Below are 21,536 nucleotides of genomic sequence, written 5' to 3'. Positions count from 1 at the left end.
TCGTTTTTTGGAAGGCGGGCCTTCATCAAACCCGGAACTAATCGAGCCGTTTGTGTTAGGCTGGGGAGAAAGATATTGTAATAACGTAAATTATGTGAAAAATAATGCGATTTTCATGAGAGCATGTTCTAGTACACCCCCAAAACAAAATCAAGACTTTGTAAAAGAGCATAATAGGACCCCTTTAAAACAAATCTCGCCCATTCATTTCACTTTTTTATTTCCTGAACTGGAAGACGAAACACAAAAAACTCAAATGAAATTTGTATAAACCTAATCCAAACCACTTATGTAGTCAGATTCAATTTATTTATTTTTATGCAGTTGTCTGTGACAAATATGTCCAGATTTGAATAGTGCTAAACTTAATATATATCTACTGTTTCTCTAAAGTCTCATGCATGGTGAACCGACAGTACTTAAGTCAGCAAAATCTGGCTACATGTAACTTACAGTTTAAAAAGACAGTATAAAACAGATTTAACAAAAGAAAAAGAATCAGATTTTCCCTGAAGCCTGAATAAAGCCATTGTGCACCTATAAATGACAAACATGGACAAATCCAGCAATAATATTATCCTCAAAAGCACTTGTTGTGCCAATCTGGTATCTTGTAAGCATGACTTTGTTTTTAGACACACTGATTAAAAAAAATGTTTGCCTTTATTCCCAAAAGTTGTGTAAACTCAGTCAGATTAGAGTTTACCAGATGAAGGGAGTACTTTTGTCTTGACAGTCAGCAAATGAGCATAATACATTTTACTACTGGACATTTAATGCACATTTTCATCTTTTTTCTCCAAAATTAGTTTGACATCCTGCGTTAAAGGCCCCTGTATTACTGAATAACGTAGGTGTGTGTCACTCACAGGGCACGGCGCGCAGGTAGAGGTTCTCTCGTATGACCTGTTGGAGTTGGCTGTCCATGGATCCGGGTGTAAAACACTTGCTCAGGTAAAGTCTCAGATCCTTACAGAGAGTCGAGCCTATAGATTACAAACAGAACACATGAGCAAGAATGAGATGGAGAGATCTGAAACCACTTTTTAATAACAGCACTGTTGCCAAACTCACAAATAGAACACTGCTGTCACCATGGAAATATGAGAAAAAAGGTGAACTGGCAAAGTGAAATTGTCAAAGACGCTGTTCTGAAAATAAACAAACTGAAATACACCTTAAAAAGTGATAAGGGTAAAACGGTCTCTCACCCTGATTTCAATCCTAATACCACACACCCCGGGTTACCACAGTAGCACCTCAGACCTCACATGCACACTGAGACTGCACTGCAACTGCAGGAGTCTCTAAGGTCAGTGTGCTGTTGTCACAAACAAGCACTGCGGAGCACCTAACGAGGACCTATCCTCCCCACTTGGCTTCTCTGTATTGATTTTTGCACTTAATATAATCCGGTGGTCCTTTCCGCACACAATCTCAACACATGGACTCCTCAAGGACTCATAGGAAAGGTAGGATGAGTCATTTCCCGCTGATCTATTCATTTTTCAAAGTGCGTTATGACCTTAGATGACAGCCAGCTTCCTTTCACGCTGGATATTGATGGTCTTTATACATTGTGGACGGGGATTGCCCGCCCCGTCACTTGCCGAAACCAGGCTCCACCCCCCCTCCACGCTGACAGCGATCAATCGGGCTGACCAGGGCAGAGTTCCGGAGAGGTTAAGTAATAGAGTGCAGGATATCAAATCCACTTAATGTCTGACACTGAACTGTGGGAAGGTGGAGACCTGGCCTAGATATTGCATATCAGGATCTTTTACATGATGTTATTAAGAAAAATACTGTGTAATTCAAGAGAGTAAGAGTAATCGGAGTTTCTGTCTGAACTAATCACAACAGCGACAAGCAATACTACATTTTGTCAGTAATTTTTATGTCATCAAAGACTCACTGGATCAAAAGCCAATGAGTTAAACATTTTACAGGTTCCGAAACATTGGATAGATCCCTGAAGTTCTATGAGGAAAGATAAAAGGATGCCAACTGAAGTAACAAAACAGATGTTATAAAAATACATTATGTGGTATGCGTTTTATGCTTCTTATTCATAAACATTTCTGATTGGCTGAGATATGTTACATCACACAGCATTTCCGCTTCTAAGTGGTGGACAGATAATAAATAAATAAATAATTGCTTAGTTGGAAATTTGTTGCATTGCACCTGGTTGTAATGTGTAAATGTGTGTGTAAACATGGTGTAAATGTAAAATTTTTTCCAAAGCTTGGGGTCAGAAAAACATTTCATGTCTCTATGCTCTCCAAGGCTGCAATTATTTGATCAAAATCAGTAATATTGTAAAAACAGTAATATTGTGAATTATTACAATTTAAAATAATAGTTTTAATGTATATTAAAATTTAGTTTTTTATGTGATGCAAAGCTGAATTAGCAGCCATTACTACAGTCTTCAGTGTCACATGATCCCTTAGAATTAATGTCTAATATGCTGCACTGGTGCACTTATCAATAATAAAAACAAGATTTTGATTAATATAAGGCTCAAAAGAACATTTATTAGAAATCCTTTGTAACCTTATAAATTTATTTACTATAAAATAAATTCTTACTGACCTCAAACCGTTGAACAGTAGTGTATCATTAATTCAGCAGGATTTAAAAAGGTGTATTTTATTTAAAAAAAGAAAAGAAAAAAGTATTCTTTTTCAGTCAGTTTCTACTTTTGTTATTTCCATAAATAACTATTCTGCTTCCAAAAATTCTAGTTACTAAACCAAGCAGCAAGGTTGCTATGCTCAACCATTCGGTCCTTAAAACATCTAAAACCGTCAGTGATACAGTATTTTTTGTTGTGTAATTTAATTAAAACAAAAGCTTTTAGCTTTTTTCCTCACATAAGAAAGCATTATTTGACATTCTTGTTACAGTAGTTCACAACAGTGTTGACAAATCTGAGAGACTGAAATGCTTAAGCATTCATTTATGGTGTCAAGAGCAACTAAAAATTCTTAACATTTCCTTGTGTAGAAGCTAGACATGAATATAGTAAATCAAATCCCCATGGAGCATCTTGAACTGACGTATTCAGGCAGGTTAGATTAGGATAATACAATCCTCAGGCAGAATGACACTAGCTGGTGACATGTCAACACTGTGACCTACTCAGGGCTATATATTGTCAGTAGGTATAAAGCTCTCACACAACCCATGTATTTAATTTAATAAGTGCAACAAAATGCAGATAAAACCTCCCAAAATAACATGATAGGATGTGCAGCAGCTTTGTCAGGAAAAACCTGGGCTAGAAACTAAAAGGTCACAGGTTTAAACCCAGACAGAGGTGACCCTTGAACCGGAAAATTACTGATATCCCCCATCTTCAGAATGCTCACAGTGGGTCACAGGGTCTCCAAGGACATAGCATATTTCACCTAAAAAGAACATACTGTCAATATTTACTCGCGTTCAAACTTTGTTTTCTTTCTTCCGTGGACAACAAAAAATGAACTTCTGAAGAATATCCTGACCACTCTTTCCAGTATAATGAATGGAAATAGAGACTGAGGCCAAAATTGTTGTCCAAAATGACAAAAATGCACCATAAAAATAGCATAAAAGTAGTCCATACTAATTTTGTAAGTGTTCTGGACCAATAAAAAAGCTTTATGATAGAAATTAAAATCAATATTGAATGATACCTTGACGCCAGTCCTAGCACTCCTTGTTCAATAGAGAAATACCAAAGTTCGATTAATGAATTAATTGTTCTTTTCATTGAATGGATGATGAGGAAATGATGACAATTTCCATTTAAAATTTAGTCAATCTAATTCTACTCTGCAAACTGTATCTTGTTCAAAAGAATATTCAGGAATTCTTCTCTTTGCATGGACCTTCTCTTATCTAATGCAAAGTAGGAGTTGGATCAGTGCACAAGGCTGTTATTCTCCAACTTACAGTGCCTAATCATACACCAGTCAATTTGTTCTAATTGATAAATACAGTACCTGGTGATACGGTTTTGATCCGAATTGGATGTGGACATGAGTTCAGAACCCCTCTCACATCTCCTAAGGTCAATCCCAGGACAGGTGTACCGCCGATCTCTAGGATGATGTCACCAACAGTGGCTCCACCCCCAGGTGCTGCTGTAACAAATGGGAACTCTCCATAATCTGCACCACCTCCAATGGCCACACCAAGCTCTCCCGAGGCTCCGCCCAGCGGGACGAAGCTCTCCTGCACTTTCGAGCGCCAGTGCAGCTTCTTTACAGTGGCCTTAGACATGTTGACCGCGCTGAAAGAAAAAGAAAGAGGAAAACATGTTCAGTTTGTGTCTGCAAAAATTAAAAGGACATTTCCCTGCTGAATAAAAAAAACACCTTAAACAAGCCTAAGATGGTTTATTGGACTTCGCTGATTTCCCAGCTTGGTCAGGATGGTCAGTTGATTTGAGACACTTTTCAGCTGACCACCCAGTTTAACCAACTGAAGACCACCCTGGACAGGTCAGAAGACTACCTTAAACTAGGGATTTTTTTCTACAGGGTTGCCTACAAATCAGGGTCTTTGCACAAAAAACATTCAGGGTAACCAACCTATTTTGGTTTTCAAAATAGGTTAATTGAATATGAATAATTTCGGATCATTTTGAAGCCTTAAACACTTTTACTGTGTGTCATAATATTGGTTTATTGGTTATAGTGACAGACAGTCTTGAGTAACAGAAAATTTACAAAATATGCAATTAAACTACACTACTGACGGTATGTATCCATTTCAAATAAATACTGTTCTTTTGAACATTCTATTCATTAAAGAATGCTGAAAAATGTTTCCATGAATTTCTAAAGGATCATGTGACACTGAAGACTAGAGTAATGGCTGCTAAAAATTCAGCTTTGCTATCACAGTAATAAAAAAATACATTTTAAAATATTGAAAACTTCAATTGCAATAATGTTTTACAATATTTCTGTTTTTACTGTATTTTTGATCAAATAAATGCAGACTTGATGGGCATAAGAGACTTCTTTTAAAAATCAAACCAACCCCAAACATTTCAACAGTAGTGTACTGTACATTAACTGAATGTGTAAATTTGAAGACATATTCTACTTTAACCAAAACAAAAACGATAAAACATAGCACAAAGTCGAATACATACAGAATGAGAATATATGTCCCATAACTCTTCTAACAGGCACAAAATGAGTGGCAAGGGCCTTCACAAACACATTTATGTGAGTCCCAGTGGTATTCCACAAGCTAAACACATGATACGAGTCCCCAAATTGAAACAAAACAAGCAAACAGATGGTCAAAACGCAGTGGGGGGTGATTCCATCCACAAACACAATTTACACAGGCTCATTAAAAATGCATAGATCTATTTCAGGTGTCAACGATTCTGCTACCGCAAATTTACACGTTTTCACCAGCAAAATCATCTGGGGCTTTCCACTAAAGATGGTAAAGTAGAAAAATACATAACGAATCAGTATCTCCGAGGATCTGCCAAATTACGCATCAGGGTTGGCTGCAGAAGGCCTTCTCTCTCTTTCTCCGCATGTGTGTCCCTGTAGCTTAGCCATATAGCGACTCATATAGTCTCTATAGACGTGAATCAGAAGCTAAGGACACAAAAATACAAGCAATAATAAAACAAAAATCATCTGAAAATTACATAACACTTCAGAGTTTCTGATTACAAGCCTCCAGTGCAAAGATCACACATTAGTTAATGCATCATCTGATATACATCAGTGAGGGTGGGGGGTGGCTGAGTCTTTAAATGGACAATACTAACAGAGTTACATAGTTACAGCAACACCATTGCAGTAAACTCAGGGAGGGGAAGAGAGGAGACCGTGCATTCCGCCGCTGCGGGTCTTTTCCATTACCTCACAAAGAGAGAGAAAGTTATAACTCCAGGTTGTACAGACTCTGCCTGGAGCTGTGGAGAAATAGCAAAGCGAGTCACCTTAAAAACTAAAAGCAAACAGTGGCGTGAGCACTTCAAATGCCCGGTATCAAAGTCCATCCAACCTGCCGCAGTGTGATCGCACCTCACTTGAGCACACACACAGTACAGTGTGAATGTGATATGAGAGAGTGTACAGTTCGCTGGAAAACCACTCATGCAGGTAAAATAAGACTCAGCACTAAGGATACAAGATTAATATATAACTTAGCTTTAAATATGCATCTGAATCTTGTCTACCACTTTGTTCGCTATGTTTCTGGCATCCCTCTGGGATGATGTTTTACGTTTCACAGACATACACTCCCATACAAGGCAAGTTTCTTCAAGTATATCGCTGTTGTGTGACATCTGTGAATTTTATCACGATCTAAAGCCCTTTCCCTCTCTGATTAAATCCCGCTTGCATCCTCCGCATTACATATGCATGCTGAGTCTTCATGGGCTGCTGAGATGTTGAGAATAATGGATTAAGTACTTTGGAAAGGTGCCCAAAACTGCCACCCCATGCTACTTAAGAATAAAAACTCATAACCCCAAACAAAAATACTCTTGAACGGTATGAAAAGTACAAACAGTTCTTAAGACAGAATTGCATAGAAATAATTCTTCTAATGCAACGGATGCATTTTAAAGTCATTCGAATGGCCAGCTACATTTGCATGAACAGTATCAGGAAATATTTACATTTTACAACTCTGCAACATGACTATTTTACATTTCTTCATTTAGCAGATACTTTAATCCAAAGCAACTTAACTGCCAGTTAAAAGTCTCTTACATTCGCAGAGACTGCACTTATTTGATCAAAAGATGTTTCAAAAACAAAAGTATTAAGCAGCATAAACATTTTTCAACATTTTAAACAATAAGAAATGTTTTTTGAGCACTAAATCAGCATATTAGAATGATTTCTGAGTGATTATGTGATGCTGAAGTTTCCATCACAGGAATGAAATATATTCAAATAGAAAAGTTTTACTGATTTTTAAATAAATGCAGTCTTGGTGAGCATAAGAGACTTCTTTAGAAAACACACAAAATTGTAGTCATTGCAAACTTTTGACTAGTAGTGTAAGTGAACAACAGTATACAGCAGGTAAAAATAAGTATTGAACACGTCACCATTTTTCTCAGTAAATATATTTCTAAAGGTGCTGTTGAGATGAAATTTTCACCAGATGCTGGTAACAATCCAAGTAATCCATACATACAAAGAAAGCAAAACAAATAAGTTCAGAAATTAAGTTCTGTGTAATAAAATGGACTGACCCAGGGAAAACGTATTGAACACGTTGGTAATGACAGCTTCAAGACGCCTCCTGTATGGAGTCATATGCATTGCTCAGGTGTGATTTTGGCCCATTCTTCCACACAAACATTCTTCAAATGTTCAAGGTTCTGTGGGCCTCTTCTATGAACTCTGATCTTTAGTTATTTCCATAGATTTTGTATTGGATTTAAGTCAGGTGATTGGCTGACCATTCTAGCAGCTTTACTTTCTTTCTCTGAAACCAATTGAGAGTTTCCTTGGCTGTGTGTTTGGGATCATTGTCTCGCTGAAATGTCCACCCTCATTTCATCTTCATCATCCTGGTAGATGGCAGCAGATTTTTATCAAGAATTTCTTGGTACATTTTTCCTTCCTTTTCATCCTTCCTTCAATATAGAAACCCTTCTATAACCAATGCCATCAGTATATTTTGCAACAATAAGGTTGCATGTCTTGAGAAAGCTCTTTGCTTTTACCCATCATGAAATCTTTCTTGTGACACGTTGGTCACGAGACACCTTTTTATAGGCCATCAATTGGGACTGAACTAGCTAATATTAATTTCCACTGACAAGGGGCAGGATTGCCTTCTAATTACTGATAGATTTCAGCTGGTGTCTTGGCTTTCCATGCCTTTTTGCACCTCCCTTTCTTCATGTGTTAAATACTCTTTCCCTGTGTCATTCCACAGAACTTAATTTTTGAACTTATTTGTTTTGCTTTCTTTGCATGTATGGATTACTTGGATTGTTACCGGTGTCTGGTGAAAATTTAATGTCAACAGCACCTTTACAAATATATTTACTGAGAAAAATGGTGACGTGTTCAATACTTATTTTACCCGCTGTATGTAGTACATAATGCCAAGTTTTAAGTAAAAGCTGGATTAATGCACAAGTGGAGCAAAATGTAGAAAACTTCTCACTTACAGTTTTCAAAATGTGACTTCAAACCTAAGGTCAAGGCTCGAACCCTGCCTGAACACATTGGATTTTCTCATTAACTCTGAGGGAGTCTGTGCCTCCAAAGATGAAGTGCAGAGAGAAGATAAATCCTGCTGGATCTTCAGGTGAGTCGAAGAACATGCTCAAATCGAGAACAGGTTTCATTGAAAACTAAAGGTCCAGACGTCACTGGGCCAAGGAGAGAGATGTAGATCAAAGATTTGTGGAAGGCGCACGGATCCGCTGCTGTTTGAGATTTTGTCGACATCTAATGCAGCAACTCTTAATGTCAATTATTGTTCATGCTGTGGAACAAGGCTGAAGATCAGAGAAGAATGAACCCTGTCAGGGAACCCTGTGTTCCCTCTCTGAAGCAAATGATTATGGGATGTCTTGATCTCATTGTACTGTAGAAATGAACATTAACTTGAGCTCCCAAATTAGAGAAACACAAGACTACACATCATCACCCACTTCTACTCTGGAAAAAAGCCTTACTTGGTTTGCTCATCTTATTTAGTCTTCTAGGCTGCTCTGTTGCCTGGTTTCATATGGGTTTGCAGCACTTTACATCTGGTCGGGCCATCTTAAGCTAAAACCAGCAAATCAGTTTAGGCTGGTTTAAGCAGGATTCCTATAGAAAGACCTTCTACAGAAGTTCTTTTAGATGGAAAATGCAGCTAAATAAAACTCTAACTTCTGCGAATCAGACCCAACTAATATCAAATCACTCAGAGACATGTTTAAAATCTCTCTGCGGCATCACACTGCGGCTCGCTCCTGTGTAAAGGGCCTCCGGTACATCAGTCTGCTGTTATGTGCTGATCCATTAAAGCGTCCTGGGCGATGAAGAGCCATGGGGTTTGTTATTTCTCCACATCAGCAGTCAAGGTTTCTCCTCAATAAAAACAAACAATCTGGAACTCAGAACAAACCTCTTCAGTTAAAAGAGGTCACACTAGACATAATTCCAACATGATTCGAGTCACATTAGTTTAGGACTACAAATCCCAAGATCAATTGGAACAATTTCAGCTCGTCACTTTTACGCCACTGAAAATGTCTTTTCACTGCAAATTGAAATGTTACAAGGCAACTATGTATTCTAGAGATGAAACTTTACAGCACTTGCACACATGCTCATACATATGAATTCCCACAATGCACACCTGCACAGGCTCATTTGCATAACGACACTATTGGCTGTTGATTTAAGTCCATAACCTTCATGCTAGCAGCTTTTACGAGAGTAACAAGAAAATGTAACAGGGAGAGCAGAGGACAGGAGAGGAGAGGTATGAAACTGTGTAGCCTGGGGGAAAGATAGAGTGAGATACAGAAGAGTGACAGAGGGAGGCAGTTCTGCAGCAGTAGCATGGCAAAGTGATCAGTGATTGTCATTTTTAGCTTAATGTGTGTGATAATTTAAATATAATGTGTACTAACTCTTTTATCAATGTAAACCTTGGGCTGTCATGCCATTCCCCTTTAAGTATAAGCATATGATGACTAGCCTATGATCCGTGGACCAAGTTATTTTCTGCAACATTTACTAACATACACTCTTAAAAATAAAGGTGCTTAAAAGGTTCTTCACAGCGATTTTTGGTCTTGGTTTTAATTTTTTTGGTTCCACAAAGAACCATTCAGTCAAAGGTTCTTTAAAGAACCATCTTTTTATAATCAGAAGAACCTTCTTTTGCCACAAAGAACCTTTTGTGAAACAGAAAGTTTCTTCAGATGTTAAAGGTTCTTAATGGAACCATTTAGATAAAAAGGTTCTTCTATGGCATCATGAAGCACCTTTATTTTTAAGAGTGTATAGTTACTATTATAGTTTGACAGTAGTTTTTAAACACATTTGCCATTTTCATTGTAATTTCTGTTTTGTGTGTTTGTCATTTTAATGTCTATATAGTTTTTATTCATTTTATTTTTAGTTATTTTAGTACATCAAATATTTAGTACATACTAAATAAAAAAATATTACTCTTTTTTTTCAGTTAATGTTTATTTTATTTCAAGTAAAAAATATTTTTACGGTTTTAATCATCAAGACACCGATGTGCAATCCTTTTAAATAATTATATTCTGTTCCTTTCTTATTCACATTCTCTTGCATAATTGTATCTCAATATACAGTACTATTGTCAACATAGCCTAAGTTATTTGACTCCTCGTATTTTATTTTATTTTTTCTGTGTACTGGAAGCTTCAAGACCATTTTTGTGTGTGTGTGTGCCTGTGTGTAAACATACTTGGCAATAATTCTCCTTCTAATTCTGTTTAACATTGGATTGTTTACTGAATGACACATGCCCTGCCAAATTCCCTCACAGATGCTCAGCGGACAAACACATGTAACCACCATTCCTCCTCATAACACGCCTGAGCTCTCACAACCCTAATAAAACACACTGATATGCTTATGAGTGTGGCCATAAACGCCGTGGAGGGTTATGATGGTGCCGAGAGGGGCTGCATGCTGCTAGCCAATGACTGCAATGGTCATTATTTACCAGCAGAGTGGACTATGAATCCCACATCTCATCTCACATCACTGCAAACCCACAGCACGGCGAGTCGCAACTGGTCTGACACATTTTCTCAGCACCTGCTCGCTCTCGCATTACACACTCAACACTTTCCGTGTCTCTCACACACATAGAGAAAAACACCCATATTCATTTAGACCTGACAGGGTTACGTTGCCTCCAAACAGGAGTGCGTGAGGCCGCTGTTCTACTACGTGGACCAACAGTTCACTCACGCGTTCGCGCTAATGTACTGCTATTGTTGTCTGAGAGGCGCTTTCACGCGAACATCTTTTGCTAAAGACAGGAACGAGTAGCACATGCAGACTTAAAATGAATCGCGGTGGAAGATGTGATGGAGATAGTTGACACAAACAAAGCTGCTGACAAGGAGAGCGCGCACGGCGGTAAATGCTGCAAAGGCAAAGTGGCTCCCTTGGCACCAGTCGCCACGCAAGGACATAATGGAATTCGCGCGGTACACCTACAGAAATGAATGGACAAAAGCATATGGCAGTAGTATCGGATGGTCAGCCAAGCAATAATGCGGCGGTCTGTGACATACCTTCATAATTCCAGCCTTCCCCCCCGCGACGTATTGCCTTATGGCTGTAATCCTTAACAATACTCTATCAATATTGATTGCCTATTGGAGTCGCAGGTGACTGCAGATACGCTGTGTTGGAAGAGCACTACGGTTTCAGGTCCATAGCTCTGCGCTGCTGAGGATGAACTGGCCGGAGAGGGAGGACAGTGTAGCATTACAGTCCCGCGCGGAAGCCTCGTGCCCTCAGGGCCGCTCAGCTAATGGAACATGGGTCAAAATTACGCTGCATTCAGTACAGCCCTGTCTTTGCAGGTTTGGCAATAAGGAAGCGATGATAAGGCAGCCAAGCGGAGGGGAGGAGAGGAGGAGGAGGCAGGGACTGGGAGGGAACGCTGTGTGAAACAGGGACGGATCGGACCGCCTATGGATGGAGGTGATTGGACAGCGCCGCGCTAGACTGGGAATACATGAACGCGCCGTGACTCCTTACCCAAATACTTCAATCAAGAAGATGTATTTGAATTGATAATGAATAGGACTGCGTGCCTCTCATTACGCATGCGAACGTTCTGATCAAAGACACAAGGCGAGTATGGGATATAAAATGTATTTATTTTGGTGACACTTTGAAAATCTCTGAACGCTCATCTACTGTCAACAAGTGCAAAGGAAATTCACGGACGAAGTAAGTGTTAAATAATAAACACTATAATTGTGCATTTTCATTCTTGGTCACAGGGTCATTCTCGAAACAAGAAAACGTTTACTTGACTTTATTTTATTTTTTAACCTTTGGCCAGTTAAAGGCAAAAAAATTCATTTCTGTTTTTTTATTTTATTTTTTTTGTATTAGTTTTTTGTTTATTCATTTATTTATTGTTTAAAACGTAGCAACGTAAATGCATGCTATAAACATGAACTAAATATCATAACTCATTTTTTAAAATAAGAATCTGTGGTTCCCACAGGGAATTCTGGGAATGCCCTAAAAGTAGCTGCGCCGAATGAATATTAGCTACATTGATAAACAGCCTATAGGCTAATATAGCCTACACTATCCATAAAGATATTTACAACTTTTTAATAAAAAAAATATATATATATATATATATATATATATTATATATATATATATATACACACAATGTACTATTCAGTTTATCAATTATTTGGCATATTTACTTCATTTTTACAGTTAAGAATATGTTCTGATTAAAAAGAAATTGTAGTGCAGAAAGCCTTCAAACAATGTAAACGGAATTTTACTGCCGGAAAATGACTGCCGTTTGTGTAGCTGCATTTATAAAAGTGCCGTATTTGTAGCTATTCTATTCTATAGCCTGTAGGTGGGTGACACTCTCGGTGGTCTGCGTGCTGCAGCAGCGTCTCGTTGATCTAATGGTTCCGTTTCAGCTGACATCAGCGGAATACGTTCACAGTTTACGGTTCGCTGTATGACGTCGGCGCAAACTCTTACTAAAGAAGCAACTCTCTGGTCCATGACGTTACATATGTGTGACGTGCGTGTTGTAAAACCCTGCATAAACACTACTGTAATCTCAAAAATCCGTCCGCTATTATTACACCACTGTTTTGGATAAAAAAAGAAAAAAGTGTCGTAAGCGTCATTAACTAATGCGCACACTTTATCCACGTGCTCTCTCCGGTTACCAAGGAAACTGTGTGGGTATCTTGGATACAGTGCCAGTAGCGCATGCAACCTGCAAGCACCACCCACCCCAAGCAAGCAAGACATCATCTTTGGCTAGATCATTTTCCAATACGTACAATTGCCTCATAAAAAAACATTATAAGATATTAACGAGAGTTAACGGACGATTGCATCGAGCTGCTTGCGAAGAAACAACCGAGTATTTCCTCAATAATGCATACAGCCTTTCGGTATCATAAATAACAAGGGGCAATTAATAAGACATTCTCTTCATTACAGAGGGGATGATGGAATGCCTGTTGCAGTGCCACAGTTGTGTGGAAGCGTGTATGTGTTAAAGTCAATGAAGCACCTAAGAAAGTGCTGACTATGACTCAGTTTTAGTACAGAAGCGCCTGCTTACTGCAATCCCAGTGCACCCCTTTGTATAGACTGTACATGGGAATAAACAAACAAACAAACAAAAAAAAAACACATTCATACACTCAGAAACACATCACTCAGATTTAAACAGTCAATTAAGTCACATATACTTTCTGTTAGCACTTGTATTAGGTTCAATATCTAGATATACAACCCAGTTATGTTCAGTGTCAAACTGACCCTTACTGGATTCAATAAAATCTACCAAAAAAATACACTTTAAAAGACCAAAATCTACCAAAATAAAAACACTTTAATGCTTCTCACACAATACACAGTAAACAAGAGAACGTATGATTTAACAATTGTTTATATATATAAACTGTGAATATTATAAAGAGTTTTGTAAGTAAAAAAATAAAATTACATTTTAAAAAGAAGTAGTTTGCATTTTTCTGAAGATTAAACAGTGTTTGCAGTGCCAAGACCATGGGCTCAAATTACCAGCGGACTGAGCATGAGCTGAAAAATTCAATGCACCTTCACCTTCAATGCAGTGTCAGTTTCTCTGGATACAAGTGTCTGCCAAAAGCATAAATGTAAATGTATAAATGAAGAGTTCAGATGCTAAAGCCTCTAAATGCCGTCTGAAATTTTCACCTAAAATGAGCATTTTTATCAGGCCCCTCTATTTACGTTCAGTTATTTCACTTTAATTGCATAGAAAAGGACCTATACATTGCCATTAGAGTAAAATTACTGAATCGAAACATAGAAGCCTGATAAAAATGCTGATTTTAGATGAAAATTTCAGATGGCACTTAGAGGCTTTTGCATCTGAACTCTTCAAATACTCTTATAGCGTAGTTAAGAAACAAAATATGACATAACAAAATATATTTTAAAAAGTTTAAACATCAGGTCAAATTGACCTGCAAACATCATAATTTTGAATGCACTTTCCACAGCATCGCAAAGGCATGTTCATGACCCTAAATGAAAAAGGATCACATTTCAAGAAAAGTACCATAGGTTAACCAGTATTTAAAAAACAAAAAAACAAAAATGAAATAAAAAATTAAGTAGTGAATCTAACATGTTAAAATTAGCAGGTGAAATCACTGACATTAAAATGCAAAAACTTGCTTTTATACCGTGTTACGCACATTCATCTCCACTAAGCTCTAATCTAACAGAGCACACCATGGCACTCACTGAAGAGAGAAAAAGAAACCGAGGGAGAAATAAAAAAAGAGAAAGCAAGAGAGAGGGAGGCTGAGTGAAGACAGTGAGATAAATCAAAGTAATTCATCTCTTCAGAACACGATAGCAGATAAATAGGCGAGAGCATGTGAAGGAGGGTTTCAAATGAGAGAGATGAGGAAAATAAAGATTTATCATTTTCTTCAGTGTTATCATGTGTTATATGATATCACATGAGAATAAAAATCAGGAAAGATCTAAACATTATTAAAACAAGGTGATTTAAGGGAATGTTTTGTGAAAGCTGAAACCATATTAGTTAAGAAAGCTGAACACATGTGAGTTTAAACCGTGTAAGACAATTATTTATTTATGTAAAATGGCATTTGACATATTATCAGATTATGAGGTAATCTTTCAAATGCCACATGCACTTTGTTTCATTAACAGATTTTATGATGTCATCCTGCTGAGAGCTGAGAGTGTAACCACTAGAGGGCAATAACTGTCCATTTTTATGTGTCCATTTTAACAAGAATTTGTTTAATTAATTCACCACAGCAGTGTATAGCAGTCTATAGTAGCCTGGTCTATATCTCTGTTTGTTTCTGTAAAGAAAGTATACATTTAGTAGGATCATTAAAAAAATTATGAATAAATAAATAAATAAACAAAGCACTTTCTCTCCCCTAATCAAACGCAGATAAAGTCCTCTGTTTGTTTTGCTTTCACTGTTCAGATGTATAGTATGTTGTTAGTGTTTTTGAAAGAGTGACCTTAACTTGAGGAATAAGATAATTTGCACTTGGACATCAATAGTAGTGAAGCAAAAAGGACATCATGGTGTGTTCAAACGGGGGCATTGCCCTTGAGCAGTGCACTTAACCCGCTGTTACTCCAGGGAGACTGTCTCTGCAATTAGTGTACTGTCTGAGAGACCATCATAAGATGGAACATATTAAAAACCATTGTAATTTTAAACTGCATTATGGTTGTTTGTATGTTACATATATTAAGATCCACCATTAAAAAGGAGAGTTAGATGACACAACTGTGTTGGGAGTGATGCAAAATTAGGTAAGAGTTACCCCAGCATTTTGAGTTCATTTTAACATGCAAATAATGTGTTTTGACAAATAAGGTGCCTGAACTTGCACTGAAACAAACATGTTTGCAGCAGTATGTGTGCAGGGATTACAGCGACTTAGACTTTGAGTGTGTCATGGGAATGTCAGGAGGAATTCATTTGCAGACAGAAGCTTCAAGCTGATTTTAATGTACGACAAGTGCAGGTTAACCTCTTCCCCAGGGATAGGCTTGATAAACTGACCTCTGTTTCCACTTGTCTTTGAAAGACATACAGAAAGGTCTAGGTTTTTTCACAGGTCCAGTTTAGCCAGGTTTAGGGAATGCATGTCATTCGAGAATTCAGATTTGTTTGAATTTTAGTAATTTTCTTTTTTTTTCTCTCTCATTTAAGTTATCAGTAATGTACATTGCAGTGTCTATTTTAATAGCTTACAAAGGTTGGTACATAAGCACATGTCATTTCATGACATATATTGCACAATCAGGAACAGTATTTTTTTCCAATGTGGCAACAGCTCATTTCTCTCCTTTTATGATCAAGGTTCTTGTTTTCTGTGAACCTTTAAATTAAAATAAAGATAAAACTAGTAGGCTACGTCCTACATGCAACCGCGCGCAAGAGCGCGCGAAGACGCGTAGACACAGCGCGAGTGCGCTCACGCGCTCGTCTGTGTATGTGTGTGAGTGTACACTGATCCGTTGCGTTAGAAAATGAGCAAAGACTCGCCCACATTTTCTGTCGACGCTCCATAAAATCGTTTGCCCAATATCCTTCCCTTTAATAAGTTTCTAGGCTGCCTGTCCCTTTAAACGAGTCATTTTTTCTTTAATCCTGAATTGATGGCTTAAATGCGGAGATAGATAGAGAACAGAGGGTGCGCTTTATTTATCAACGTCTAGAATTTTTTTATTTTTGTCTCCAACACCCTCAAAGTTATTTTTTAGATGACGGGAAATAAATGAACGCTTCTGTGTTTTTTTGTGTTTTTTTTTGTTTTTTTAAACCAACTGAATACAACTCATTTGATTCAGAATGAAAAGCCTTTAGGAGGTGACTGACAGCATTTGGATACAGGTCCAGGACTGCACAACTGGAAAACTTAACGCTTTCATAGAAAAAGCTCATTTTGGAAATATGCCTCAAAAATGTGAGTGAAGAAATTGTCGTGAGGATCATGCATTCTGCTCCAATGAGGTCAAAGTGACAATCTCCGACATGTATGAGGAGAACCGAAAAAGTAAGTTTTATTTGATCATTTAATTCAAATTTTTAGGTTTAGTTTTTATAAATACACATAGCCTAGGCTACGTTGTGTAGGCTATCCGCCGTTAAGTTGTCAAATACAAGCGTAAACTTGTGTCCGTGTCTACATAGTAATTTTATTTCAGTTTAATTTTGTTGTTGAACTACTCTTCAACATCTTTCAAATCTTTGGTGTATGAAGATTGTGTGTTTTAATCGCACAAAAATAAAACACCTGACATGACGCAACAACAATGTACTAAACGTTAACTAAATAACAGAAAATAATATAAAACACCCAATGAACATAACTAAACAAAAATTTTTTAAAAATAAAACGCAACACTGATATCATGGTTTATGCAGGAATTTTGGGAATACCTCTTCTTAATTCATTTTAAACAGTATGTTAACTTTTGGAAAGATTATTTAAAAACTGAATTTTAATAGCAGTTTGCTGTAAAATTGTATAAATGTGCATATTGCTTTGATGTATATTATATTTTTTTATTATTTCACTTAACGTATTTCACATTTATATATAAAGGCAACTTATGGTTTACCTATCCTATTAACAGGTTTTTTACTGAAGCATTTTTTGTTATAATAAACATTTAAACCATGTGAAATAGTAGTTGAAACTGCACCTCATCTGTCAAAATAATTGACAGTTGTACTAATTACAGGAACACAAAATGTTACACATGTTAATTATAATAAGAGATGAAGGTTTCGAGCCTTGAGCTCTGTTGAGATCAAATTATGAATTTATTTTTCCAATTTATTTTTTCTTGTTCACAGCACCAGATGTTTTGCCGCCACAGGGTCATTTTCAGAGTGCAACCTGCACATGCGCTTTAATGATGACTTTCTGATTGCAGGCAACCTGCAATTACAGATATCATTTGACTTCCATCATAGCCAAGTAACCCCAGCACTGCAGGTTAATGCACATAGTAGAGTGTAATGCAGGGCCTCTGGAGATGGCAAATGAATATTCTGCTGGTAGTAAGTTTGATTAAATGGGCCTCTAATCTTTGATCCCTAACTAGCTCAAGAACCAAATCCTTCTGCTTTAGAAACAAGTCTGCACATGAGAGTTGCTGTATGTGTCTCTTTGCACATGTTTCTACACCATTTAGGTCACTCCATTAAGATAAATAAAATATAGATAACGTACAAAAGCAAATGTAGCAATACGCAGAGCACTTAAATTGGTGTTGTTGCCTTCAACTGAAAAATAATGGCACGCTGCAATGTAATAATTATTTATTTATTTATCATTTTTTGGGTTAAGTCCATACAAACGGTCTCGCCAAAGAAACAAAGCTTCATGCTTGTTTAATCTTCAATGAGAATCATAAAATTGCCTCAGTATCCACAGCCACACAACTACAGGAGTTGCAACTCACTGTCGTGATATTAAATTACGGATGAAAATTAAGTGACAGGTTCATGTTTTTGAGGTCAGTTTTGTTTATTCATTATGTTCAGAAATAGACATAGATAAAAACTTATGTAAATTTCATAACTTCAAATTTCAAACTCACCCCTGTGTGAAATTATGGACACACAGCAAATATAATACCATGATTGAAGAAGAGAAGAGAGCCTGTTGGTTTATGTTAGCCGTCATAGTAAGGGTTACACAGAGCTGCCGCCAAAACAAAAACTCATTTTTCATAATACCTTCTTTTAATGATGTGCTAAATTGGCCCCTCAATTTCCGTTTGGTTCGTGTCTTTATCAGCGTAGCGCAGCAGTCACGATAGCTCACTTTACAGACCTCACACAGGAGTTTATTTCTCTCTCCTGCCTGCCCATTTTAAATGTTCAATGAAAGTACTGACTGCTGTTATCTCTGGCTGATAGGATTCCCTTCGGTCTCACTGAGGTCTTATGCATATAATGAAGTTATAATTCGCTATCTGCACAGTGTCCTCACGATTTCTCTCTTGCACCTCCCCCTACCCATGACTCTCTCTGTTAGCTGTCAGATAGCTGTGCTAGAGGCTAACATCATGAATCCACAGGTACTCACATATGAAACCGCTGGCCCAGAATCCTGCTCTGCACCCCCTCTCACAGTGGGAAGTAGGTCACAGCTGTTACTGTGTGGTTCTCCTCACCTAGTGCAGAGGCCTCCTGTTCATCAGAGACTGTGGCAGATTAGAAAGCTTTGTCTTCTTTATCTCGCTCACCCTCTTTAATATGACCAGAGTCATTCGAGTTTTATAGTTTTTAGTTACTTCGCTCTCTATCACTCCTTTCCTGTGTCCAGATGATGAGGAACACTTGTTGTAGCAACTTTTGATAAGATTGTAGCAACTATTGATTAGACAATGCCATGGAAAATATAGTAAAACTGAGTGACTCTTTCTAACCAATACTTGTTACTGTTTACGTTGCATCCTAAACAGGTGTGATGTAGACCCATGGCTCAACAATAAGTTTTGGTGAGAGTTTCAGGGCAGTTGAACTGACAATTGAACTGTCACCTCCCCTGTTGAGCCAGTTCTATATCTCAAGCTTGATTAAAAATTTCATAAATGAGTCGATGCTCCCACCCCCTCTATCCCTCCCACTTCACCTCCTCATAATAAAGGCAAAAAAAAAAAAAAAAAAAGTAAAAAAGAAAATTACATGAATGAAAAAAATATATTTTTTAAATTGTAAAAAAATTATTAAAATGTAAATATTATACATTTAAGATGATACATTTCAAATTATACATGTAAATATAAAATTATATAAATTCATAACATTTTAAATATAGTTTGTAGAAATTACTTTTTTGTTGTTATTTTAGGGCAAATAAGCAAAAAGGAATCTAATTACTGTTTGACCAAGTGAGCAGAAAAAAATCCTTATTGTTAAGCTCTGGTGATAACTAAGTAATTTCTGTCGACACTCAAAGAAGAATTCACACAATACCAGCCAATCTGGATTGATGTAATGTGAAGCAGTATTTTGTACGAATGAGATTTTATTTAAAGTAAGATTAAGCTTGCTATCTTGGGGGGAAAACGATTAATATAGGAGAGAAGTTTTTTTTTTTTTATGCTTTATCACATCTCAGGACAAGGCAGGCAACAGGACATTTTTTGGAGGGTTTCACTTTTATAGGAAACTCTACTGACAGTACTAAAATAGCACATTTTTGCTATATGTATGTTCTTATTGGTGCTTTAAAGTGAACTTTAAAGTTCAAAAGTTTGGGGTTGGTAAGAATTTGTAGTGTTTCTGAAGTCTCTAATGCTCGCCAAGTTGTATATATTTGATCAAAACTACAGTAAAAACAGTAATATAATACAATTTAATATAACTGTTTCTATTTTAATGTATTTTAAATGTAATTCCTGTGATAGCGAAGCTAAATTTCCTCCAGGGTTCACTATCACATGATCCTTCAGAACTCATTCTAATATGCTGATTTCTTATCATTATCAACGTTGAAAACAATTGTGCTGCTTAATATTTTGTGAAAACCATGATTTTTATGGCAAACCTGATTTTTTTTTAGGGTTCTTTAATGAGTACAAAGTTCAAAAGTTCAGCATTTGATTGAAACAAATCTTTTGTAACATTGCAAATGTTTTTACTGTTACGTTTGATCAGTTTAATGCATCCTTGTCACACATTGACAATGTGTTAGTTAATTTTAGTTTAGAGACTGTTGTTTCCTGTGTCATCCAGACATATGACCCTTCATTAAGTGACTAAACCTCTGTCTTTAGGGAATGGGTACTCCAATGAGGAAGAGGAGGGTGGTGACGAAGCGGAAGAGGAGGAGGAGGAGGAGGAGGAGGGAGGTGGAGGAGGAGAGGGCAATGAGGGCGACGAGGAAGAAAAAGACGAGTGGGAGGAAAATGAACGGCCGAAGATGAACCGTACGGAAACGCTCAACTCCACCACGAGCTCCACTGGAACACAGAAGAAGAAGAGTCAGCATGTGAAGAAGCAGGTCCAGGGCTCCAACCAAGTCCAACGTGCGCCCAGAGCTCTTTTCTGCCTTAAATTAAATAACCCCATCCGCAGGGCCGCCCTTCACCTTGTGGAGTGGAAGTATCCATTACAACTCAGTCAATGACAGAGAACAAAGCTTAAATACTTCTTTCAAGCTTTCAAACAGTTTACCTCTGTCTGTTGTAAAAAACCTGTTGTAAGTAACTAGCTAAATAATGCCTGTTGAATGTAATGGCACTCTAATAAGATCACGTTTGCCTTAACATGTGACTCCAGACCATTTGATATCTTTATTCTTCTGGCCATTTTCGCTAACTGTGTTGCTCTGGGGGTCTCCAAGCCTTTTCCCGAAGACGACTCGAATGCCACCAACCATGACCTGGTAAGTATTGCTCTCTCTATCTCTCACAGAGACTGTGAAATTGGGTCTAGGTTTTTGTGCAAAGTTCCTTCTATATAGTTCCTTTAGTGTATTTTATTGAACCTTGTGGAAACGCTCAGCTTCAACCCCGGCTCCACCATGAGATATGGTTTGTAAAATTGTATGTTCAAAGTTCACAACGCAGGTTCGGGAGGAGCCTAAACATCCAGTGCTGTCAATCATCGTTACGACCGTATAAGCAAAAGTCATTGTTCCCTCCACCGGCATCCCTCCACCACCACAAATCCCTTCTCTTTCATCCACACCATATCATCATAAGGGGGGTTTCTTACTCGGAGCTCAAGCCAAGCCT

The 21,536-nt window shown here is 37.5% G+C and overlaps 2 protein-coding genes across 10 annotated transcripts in view; one reads left to right on the top strand and one right to left on the bottom strand.

Annotated features, from left to right (window-relative positions):
- The window catches only part of magixa (MAGI family member, X-linked a), a 49,434-nt gene extending 37,104 nt beyond the window's left edge, over positions 1-12,330 (bottom strand). For 7 of the 9 annotated variants that reach the window (XM_058785792.1, XM_058785796.1, XM_058785795.1 and 4 more), the window contains exons 1-3: positions 11,285-12,330; positions 3,993-4,282; positions 870-986 (exon numbers count right to left, since the gene is read on the bottom strand). In XM_058785792.1, coding sequence (XP_058641775.1) covers positions 870-986; positions 3,993-4,272 — 397 coding nt within the window. In that variant the 5' untranslated portion in view covers positions 4,273-4,282; positions 11,285-12,330. Of the gene's footprint in view, positions 1-869; positions 987-3,992; positions 4,283-5,888; positions 5,913-8,170; positions 9,670-11,284 lie in introns of those variants that run through there. The other 2 variants (XM_058785793.1, XM_058785794.1) reach the window with 2 other exon arrangements.
- Positions 12,331-16,443: 4,113 nt separating this feature from the next.
- cacna1fb (calcium channel, voltage-dependent, L type, alpha 1F subunit) overlaps positions 16,444-21,536 on the top strand; it is a 43,164-nt gene continuing 38,071 nt past the window's right edge. The window contains exons 1-3 of the mRNA XM_058785803.1: positions 16,444-16,831; positions 20,574-20,901; positions 21,079-21,184. Of these exons, the coding sequence (XP_058641786.1) occupies positions 16,810-16,831; positions 20,574-20,901; positions 21,079-21,184 (456 nt within the window). The 5' untranslated portion in view covers positions 16,444-16,809. The remainder of the gene's footprint in view (positions 16,832-20,573; positions 20,902-21,078; positions 21,185-21,536) is intronic.

The sequence above is a fragment of the Onychostoma macrolepis genome, chromosome 08, assembly GCF_012432095.1.
Source record: "Onychostoma macrolepis isolate SWU-2019 chromosome 08, ASM1243209v1, whole genome shotgun sequence".
NCBI classification, from domain to species: Eukaryota; Metazoa; Chordata; class Actinopteri; order Cypriniformes; family Cyprinidae; genus Onychostoma; species Onychostoma macrolepis.
This window is presented reverse-complemented; position numbering and strand designations above follow the sequence as displayed.